Genomic DNA, 8,812 nt, shown 5'->3' on the forward strand with positions numbered 1-8,812 from the left:
GTGGATCGCGCTGAGAAGATAAGGCTTGATGGGGAATGTAGAGCCCTAGGGCATGGGAACCCTAGGCATGGGTGGAGGTGTGTGGACACTGGCCATGGGGACAGAGAGCTCCTCTGCCTTATGCAATGATGGGGCCCGGTGCCTGCACTCTGTGCCTTATTTCCTCCGACAGCTGATGGTGCAGGTGGTTGTGGGATCAGATGGATAGTACTCGTTTTTCCCTCCCTGCCCAGTGTGTTGTGGGAGCATAAAGAGCAGCGTTAGGTTCGGGGAACATGATGGCTAGAGTGGGGCTGGATGAGGTGCAAGCAGGAATGTCGCGGGAGGTGGTGTGGTGTGTAGCATGGTCCTGGGGTCCATGATATTCTGGAAGCATGAGGGCAGGAGGGATGTGCTGTCCAGGGTAGAGAAGATGCAGGCTGGGGCCCGAGACCAAGGCACAGAGCTCTCTGAGGTGCCTCCACTTTGCCGGCTATTAGGTCGGGGTCAGAAGGCTGGCATTGGGGCCTCTGGCTTATAGCTGCAGATGGGCCTTGCCTGAAGCCCTCAGTTAGGGAAGGGGCCTGTCTCTTCTCAGCACATATCCTGTAGCTGACCCAGCCAGACAGGGCGGAGAGAGGGCAGTTGCCTGGCCCCAAGCCCAGGAGAGCAGAGGTTGTAGCAGGGCGCTGGGCCGGGTGGGAGCAGGGGGAGCAGCAAGCAGGCGGAGAGTGGGGGTCAGGCCAGGACAGGAGCTGTGGCTTCTTCCTTCTGCCGCCTTCCTGGAGGGCCCTGTGGGAGCTCCCCCAACGGCCAGCCCTCTGAGCTGAAGCCTGGGCCCTCGGCCTCCTTCCCCTGGTATGGGGGCCAGCTTCCTTGGATCGCATCGGCACTGGTGCGCAGTGATTACCTCAGGTCAGGGGCCTGGCCGTGGCCCACACAAAAGCTCAGGGCAGCAGCCTCCACCCCAACCTCACCCTCCAATGGGAACCCAACTTCGGCCTTGGAGGATGTCCGCCCCCCAGGCCTCAGCCAGCTCCCTTGTGCCTTGAATTCCTCGCTGGTGCCAGGCTGAGGAATGTTGTGGCTACTGCAGTCGGACTGTGACCCCCCCCCCCCCCCCCGGCCTTCACCTCATCCCCACATAGGTGACTGCGCAGAACTAGCTCCAGTCCTTTTGAGCTGTTGTCTTCACTGTTGGAGGCAGAGCTTGCCCCTTGCCTTGGCATGGTGACCTGGGCCGCCCCACCCTCTCCAGCTCCACAGCCCCCTCTGGTGCCTGTGTACTATCCAGAGCCTCGGCGGGGGTGGGGGCGGGGAGCCTCTGCTTGGGACTGACCTGAGCCCAGCCTCCTGTCCAGGTCTCTGGGTCTTCTCCAGGCATCCTGGACAGACGCCTGGCCCTGGCTTCAGGCCCTAAAGGAGGAGGCGGTGCTCGGTCTTTGGAGTGGGCTGCACAGGGCAGCTGTCTGCCTGCTCATCACCGCTTGACCTGGGACCTTACTCCAGAGGGACCTTCCCACCGGCTCCCTCCAGCCTCCCCTAGAGAAGCTCTCCCCACCCCACCCCTCACTTTCCTCCCCCGCCGTCTTCCCCTCCCGCTCTGTTCCCTCCCAGTAGCCAAAGGGACCCTGACTGGACTGGATACCCCTGCTTATATGCTGCTCGCGGAGCCCTCGAGCTCAAAATGAAGGCGGGACCCTCAGCCCAGTCTGCAGGACCAGCCTCCAGGCCCCGGCCTGCTGGCAGCACTGCCCTGGTTCCCTTCCCTCTGCCAACCCTGGCTGTGCTCGGTTCCTCGAATGCGTCCGTCACTCAGTGAAGGCCTCCAGGTTTTCGCACACACTGTTCCCTCTCCCCAGAACACTCTTTCATCTCCCAGTTCTTTCATCCAGAGGCTTGGCCAGTGGCCTTGCCTCCATGTGCCCACGGCTCCCCTGTCCTGCCAGGACACTGTTCACACCCGTTTCCCAATCACTTGTGGGGCATGGATTCCATCCTCCCTCCACCAGGGGAGGGGCCGTGCCTGTCCTGTGTGCCTGGTACTGGAGTAGGGGGCACACTTGGGCAGGGAAAGGAGGCAGCATTCATTGTCCAGGGGCTGGTCACCTGTGCAGGGTGGGGGCAGGGGCATGGTGTCAGGACTTCCAGGCCCCTTGACAGGCTGCCTGCTCTTGTGCCTCCTGTAGTTACAGCTACATGATTGACAACGTGATCCTGCTCATCACGGGCACGCTGCACCAGCGCTCTATCGCCGAGCTGGTGCCCAAATGCCACCCGCTAGGCAGCTTTGAGCAGATGGAGGCCGTGAACATTGCGCAGACACCTGCCGAGCTCTACAATGCCATCCTGGTGGACACGCCCCTGGGTGAGCCACTGGTGGAGGGAGGGGTGGGCATCAGTGCCAGTGCCTCAGTGTGCGGTTTGCGGAACCCTGGGGGTGACCCTGACTCAGAATTGAGGCCTACCCACTGGCTTACCTTTATGCTCCCTCTTGGCTTCCCCTCCCATTCCTTCCTCCTCACCGGCCTTCTGTGCTTTTGCTTGGTCAGGCAGGCTACACCCAGGGCCCGACTCAGACCACCTAACTTTGTGGAATCGGATGGTTTCTCAGAATGCAGAGGAGGCTGAGCTCAGGGAGAGGGTTGAGAGGCCCGGGTCCCTCGGAGTACTGTCAGACTGTGGCCTCAAGCTGGGCGGGAGTGGCGGGCTGCCCATGAGCAGGGAAGGGAAGCCAGTAGCTTCACTCGCCTCTACTTGAGCAGGTCCCAGGGGCCAGGACAGGCAGTGTCCAGCAGGATACAGAGTTCATGTTCAAGGCCACGAGAGGGGAACTGAGAGCTTCCTGCAGGGCCCCGCCTAGGCAGTGCTGGCTCCTGCCTGCCGTGTCTGCTGGGTAGAAGGCACTAAGGCTGTCCCCAGCGAGTGTCCTCAGAGCCAGGGCACCACCTCCAGGAAGCTCCCAGGGTTGAAGCACTGGGCACCAAGCTGCACTTGGTCCTACACCAAGAGGCCTGAGCCCTACCTGCTGGCCTCATCTGTCACAGAATCTCCCAGTAGTTCGGAGCTGTTTGTGGCTTTTTCAGTTTCTTCATCTTTAAAGAAGAGGCAGTGAGCCTACAGGTTCTGCTTTGGGTGGAGTGGCTTTATCCTGCTCTGGCCACTACTTCCAGCCCGACAGTGGCCCCTTGATCTGGCCTGTGCCCACCCAGATGCCGAACTCATTCCTTGTCCTAAGGAGGAGGAGGCTGGTTTTCCAAATGTGGGGGATGCGAAGAAGTGGGCGTCAGGCCCCAAATCCACAGTTGCCCCCCCCCCCCCCAAGAAGAGAGGATGTTGTGGCCTCTTATGCAAGCCTGTCTTTGGCATGGCGGAGCTTGGGTCTGCCCCAGCAGCGATTAGGTCATGTTATGGCTGGCGGCCTGCTTTATAAATCAGTTTTAGGAGCAAGAAGGCTCAGGTCAGTGTACATCGTCCAGAGGATTGCTTCTGCCACTTCCAAGGCAATAACCAGGGTGGGGGCCCCCAATACCCAGCCAAGTGGACCTTGTGGCAGGGGCCCTAGGACCCTTCCCTAAGTGCACACACCCGGCCTCACACCCCTCTTTTCTCCCCAGCGGCTTTTTTCCAGGACTGCATCTCAGAGCAGGACCTCGATGAGATGAACATCGAGATCATCCGCAACACGCTCTACAAGGTAGTGTCTCCCCTTCCCCCCACCCCCCGTGAATAGTGGGGGATTGGCTTGCAGGCCGACAGGCTGTGGGCGTGGTGGCTTGTGATTTATGTGGGTGCTGGGGCAGGGCGCAGCTGCACCAGGCTCTCGCCCTGGGGGCTTATCCACTCACTTTCTGGCTCCCGTGATGGGCTCAAGGCCGCATGGAACAGGTTCTCCATCCCCAGATGCCCACGGCAGCCTAGATAAGATCAGCAGGCGTGGCGGGTGCTCCGCAGCTTGGCTTGTCAGAGCTGGCTCCTGGGTGACTGCTCTCCCCGATCCCGCAGGGTCATGGGCTACCACCCAGGCCTTAGCTCTCAGCTCTCCCCACCTGGACTGCTGCCAGCAAGTACAGGCACGTGAGCTGAGCAACAGTGTGCTCAGTGACGGTGGGAGAGGGACCCAGCCAGGTGTAGCCAGGTCCCCGTCAGGTTCCCAGGCCAGAGCAGTGCCACGTCCCATCATCCTCATCCCCCACCTACCTTCTGCTTCCCACCAGGCTGTGCCATGGGCTGGAGACCCCTGGAGGAAGAATGGGCTTGGGATTCCTAGGTCAGCACTGCCCTGGCTTTTAAAGAGGTGAAGGGCAGAGCTGGCCAGGGACCAGTGAGGGACATTTGGGATAGACTGGGCTATAATTGTGGTACCAGGACCCCCGAGGGGCTGCAGCCAGGAACATGGGTCAGCAGTGGGTAGGGCCTTGAGCGGGGCTGAGGTTAGCACTGGCCAAGGGCCCTGCTGACCTAACCTTGAGAACATCTGTCTATGGCAGCCGTGGGCAAACTACGGCCCGCGGGCTGGATCCGGCCCGTTTGAAATAAATAAAACTAAAAAAAAAAAGACCATACCCTTTTATGTAATGATGTTTACTTTGAATTTATATTAGTTCACACAAACACTCCATCCATGCTTTTGTTCCGGCCCTCCGGTCCAGTTTAAGAACCCATTGTGGCCCTCGAGTCAAAAAGTTTGCCCACCCCTGGTCTATGGGCTCTTTATAGCGAGGGTCCTCTCCTGCCCTGGTTGGAGGCAGGCGGCTGACTCCTGGCTGCATCCTCAGCCCAGGCCCTCCAGTCGCCCTGCAGGGGTTGGGCCAGAGTGAGGGAGAGTCTGGTGGTAGTGAAGGACCTGCCTGGGGGCGCAGTGGTGTGGCAGAGGAACAGCACATGCAGAGCAAGCATGGAGCATGGGCCAGTGGCAGGCGGTTTGCTGTCGAAGTGCAGGTTCCAGATGGACAGCAGCAGACGGGTCTGGAAAAAGAAGCAGGCACAGGATAAGTCACCCAGGGCCGTGAATGTCCGGTCAGAAGTTTGAACTTTATCCTGTGTGCAGGGCCAGCAGTAGAGGTTTCCCACGGATCGGAGTATCATCAGAAAGCCCCTCTGGAGGACTTGCAATGTGGAGGACAGGGTAGAGGGGACCATACCAGAGGGAGGGAGATTCAACTTCTTTCATTCTCAGAACTGCCTTATCAGTGTTTTCATTTGTAAGATGAAGAAACTGAGGACTCAGAAGTAGAATGGGTTGCCTGAAGCCACTTGCTATACTGAGAGCATTGGGGATCACACCTGGCTCAGCCCGATTGCAAAGTAAGCTCTCTCATCCACCCCGCTAGTAAGGAGGCAGGCTAGCAATCAGCAGAGAGAGAGAGAGAGAGAGAACTCCTGCCTGCCCAGCTGGCCTGTTGCCGGGATCCCTGCCCTGACACAGGGTGAGGGGTGCGGCTGTCCCCCCAGCCTAACCCACACCCTCACCGGGCCTGACTGGTTCTACCTGGAGTCACTGGCGAGGGCTGCCTGGGCACCAGCTTGTAAACATTGATCCAATGCTGCAGGCACCATGCCAGGACTGCCCGCCCAGCAGGCAATGTCCCAGCCCAGTGGCCACAGATGGGAGATTAGGCGGACCCTCAGCCGCTTACCGGGTGGGAACTGTAGTTAGCTGGCACAGCCATGGGCTAGCAGACTCCTCCAGGGCATGGGGTGGGGGTGGGGATATGACCTTGGTACCTGGGCCTTTGGGGTCCTGCCAGTTTCTTCAACTGCCCTGGTCTCCAGAAGAGCGTCTCGGTCTGTCCACCAGCCTCCTTCATCCCGGGGTCAGCCTATCTGCATTAGCATCCCCGACGGGGAAGAACTGCAGACCCCACTGGATGGAGCAGGCCTGGGGATTTGGGTGCAGCCAGTGTGGCTGGCCACGGGGAAGGAAGGAGCTGGGGACAGTGCTAGAAGGACTGAGAGGTACCCCAAGCCATGGTAGGGTGGGCAGCTGTTTCTGCCCCTCTCTCATTCCTGGGGATCCGCTGTGCTATGACCCCTTTCCCCTTCCAGTTTCTCACTCCCTGCCCTGCCCTGAACTTTTGTTTTCTGTGACTCAGTGGTCACCTCAGGCCTTTCTCTGAGCCCAGCTTGCCCAGTGCTGCTGGCCAGGTTGGGCTGGGCTTACTGACTCCCAGGTCTCATCTCGCCTCCTCCTGGGGCAGCACAGCTGGTGGCCCAAGTCAGCTGGTAGTGGGTGCAAAGGTCTCTGCACCTTGGAGGGCAGACCTTGGCATGGGGAGCTTCCCTCGCCTCCCAGTCCTCGCCCCCAAGAGTCGTCTCCAGCCTGTGAAGCCAGAGTCCCTGAGACTGGCCACCAGATTGGACCCAGGAGGATCTGAGTGCAGGGAGCTCTCCAAGGAGCTGCAAGACCATCCCCTTCCTTGACAGAGGGAGGCGTGGGGAAGGAGCCTGTGTGGCTGCTCTTAGGAGTGAGGGCTGGGGGCCTGGGGCCGGGGCTGACCTGTCTTCTCCCCATGCCCAGCAGATCCAATTTGCCTGGGCAGGGAGTGCTTGTCCCTCCCCCACCCCCACCCCCGCAGGCAGCCGCATGTTCCGCCATGGCCATTGCTCTGCAGGGCTGACGTCCAGGGGGTCCAGGGGGCAATAATCATTTCTCAGTAGGAATCGGGTTGACAGTTTGGTTCCTACTGCGTGATGCCTGGGGGGTGGGAGGAGGAGGAAGTGTTCTGTAAGGTGGAGGCCAGGAGGGGCCCGGGCACCCAGGCCAGGCCATCTCCATGAACTCTCAGGAGTAACCTTCCCTCACTAGCCCATCGGCCGGTGGTTTTCTAGACTGAGGAGAGAAGATCGGGGGGAAAGGCAGACAGAATAGTAGAGAAAGGCAGAGTCTCCCTCTTAGCCTGGCCTTCTGTGGGATGAGGGTGTGGGGGGCACTGCACCATGAAGCAGGCAGTTGGCCAGAAATTGCTATCACTCCTGGGCTGGGAACAAGGCAGCAGGCTATTGCTGCCTGGCTGGTTAACAGTTGGAGTTTGTGGCTCTTGCAGGGGCTCTGACGTGGGGCTGCCATGGCCCATGCAAGGCCTGGGGAGGGAAGCGGGGACTATGAGTAGGAGGCCTGGGAAGCCCCCCCCCCCCCCCCCCCCCCGTCTCCCTGCTTGGGCTGAACAAGCCCCATGCTCTGTGCAGGCCTACCTGGAGTCCTTCTACAAGTTCTGCACCCTGCTGGGCGGGACCACGGCCGATGCCATGTGCCCCATCCTGGAGGTAAGCGCCCTCCCTCCCTCCCGCCTGCTGGTCCCCTGGGAAAGACAGGCCGAGGGGAAGCCCTGCCAACTGACCGGCCACTGCCTCCCTCCCTCCCTCTCTCCCTCTCTCCTTGCCTATGCTCTGGCCCCACAGTTTGAAGCAGACCGCCGCGCCTTCATTATCACCATCAATTCCTTCGGCACAGAGCTGTCCAAGGAGGACCGTGCCAAGCTCTTTCCGCACTGTGGGCGGCTCTACCCGGAGGGCCTGGCACAGTTAGCTCGGGCTGATGACTACGAGCAGGTCAAGAACGTGGCCGACTACTACCCGGTGAGTGCCCTGGCTGCAGGACCGAGGGGCGGGCATATTGGCACTTGCATCCCCACCCCACACCCCCCTGTGCCCTCATGCTCACGCTTCCCACCACTCTGTTGGGCCAGGAGTACAAGCTGCTTTTTGAGGGTGCAGGCAGCAACCCTGGAGACAAGACCCTGGAGGACCGCTTCTTTGAGCATGAGGTGGGTGCCTAGCCTGCCCGTCACAGGGAGGGTTGGGTGGCTGAGGCCTGACTCTGGTCGTGGCCACCTGCCCACCACGCCTGCCTCTGTCCGCAGGTGAAACTGAACAAGCTGGCCTTCCTCAACCAGTTCCACTTCGGTGTCTTCTACGCCTTCGTGAAGCTCAAGGAGCAGGAGTGTCGCAACATTGTGTGGATCGCCGAGTGCATCGCCCAGCGCCACCGCGCCAAGATTGACAACTACATCCCCATCTTCTAACGCCCTGGCCCGGGACTCCCCAGGAGTGTGTGTGTCTGTGTGTGATGTGACCAAGGCCACGGCTCACCTGCCTGCCCTGGGGGTGTAGCACATTGTCCTGGCGGCTGCCCAGCTTCCCTCATCTTCTGAGACTGCTCTTGGGCCTGGGCGCCTGCTCCCCTGACCGAGGATAGACCAAGTTCCCCTCCAGATCAAGCCCTGTTTACAGCCACCCACATGTCTGAGAAGCATGTGGTCACTTTTGTGCCCCTCCAGAATGAGAACCCCTAGTAGCAGCGTGAGCCTCTTGTCCCCTCTGTGGGTCACCCCCAGAACCATGGCCCAGGGGAACTGTGTGTGTGTGTCCTTGGGGCCTGGGGGAAGCAGCTGTGCATCCCTCTCCCTCAGCCCTGCCCCTCTGAACAATAAACTGCCCTAAGCCCCGTGTCCGCTCTCTCCTTTGGGGCTCCCTGCTCCCCTTGGGTTCACCCTTATTGAGCCCACTCCTGCCTGCCTAAGCCTTCTGCCTCCCTCAGTCGCTAGCAATGGCAGTCCCAGGCTGGCCAGATTCCTCAGTGCGGGGGTGCCACTAGGGGAGAGCCCCCAGGCCTCCCTGTTGGCTTCATTGAGCTCCCCCATTCCCCAGGCCAAGGTTATCACCCCCATTTCACTAGGAGGAAACCCAAACCTCTGGATAAATGATCTGTCCGAGTCAGTAAAGAGAGAAGGTGAGAACCAGAGTCTGTACCCGGAGCCTCGTCCCCCATGCTGAGCCCCAGAGGTTCCCCAGGCAGTTCCCAGTATGTCACACAGCCTGTCACCCCTCCAAA

The 8,812-nt window shown here is 60.4% G+C and overlaps 1 protein-coding gene across 1 annotated transcript in view; it reads left to right on the top strand.

The window, feature by feature from the left end:
* Window positions 1-8,429, top strand: part of ATP6V0D1 (ATPase H+ transporting V0 subunit d1) — a 40,049-nt gene extending 31,620 nt beyond the window's left edge. The window contains exons 3-8 of the mRNA XM_070398524.1: window positions 2,169-2,347; window positions 3,597-3,676; window positions 7,168-7,245; window positions 7,381-7,557; window positions 7,668-7,745; window positions 7,842-8,429. Of these exons, the coding sequence (XP_070254625.1) occupies window positions 2,169-2,347; window positions 3,597-3,676; window positions 7,168-7,245; window positions 7,381-7,557; window positions 7,668-7,745; window positions 7,842-8,003 (754 nt within the window). The 3' untranslated portion in view covers window positions 8,004-8,429. The remainder of the gene's footprint in view (window positions 1-2,168; window positions 2,348-3,596; window positions 3,677-7,167; window positions 7,246-7,380; window positions 7,558-7,667; window positions 7,746-7,841) is intronic.
* The last annotated feature ends 383 nt before the right edge of the window (window positions 8,430-8,812 follow it).

The sequence above is a fragment of the Myotis yumanensis genome, unplaced genomic scaffold (assembly GCF_028538775.1).
Source record: "Myotis yumanensis isolate MYYU_CA2020_CCGP unplaced genomic scaffold, mMyoYum1.0.hap1 SCAF_18, whole genome shotgun sequence".
Taxonomy (NCBI): Eukaryota; Metazoa; Chordata; class Mammalia; order Chiroptera; family Vespertilionidae; genus Myotis; species Myotis yumanensis.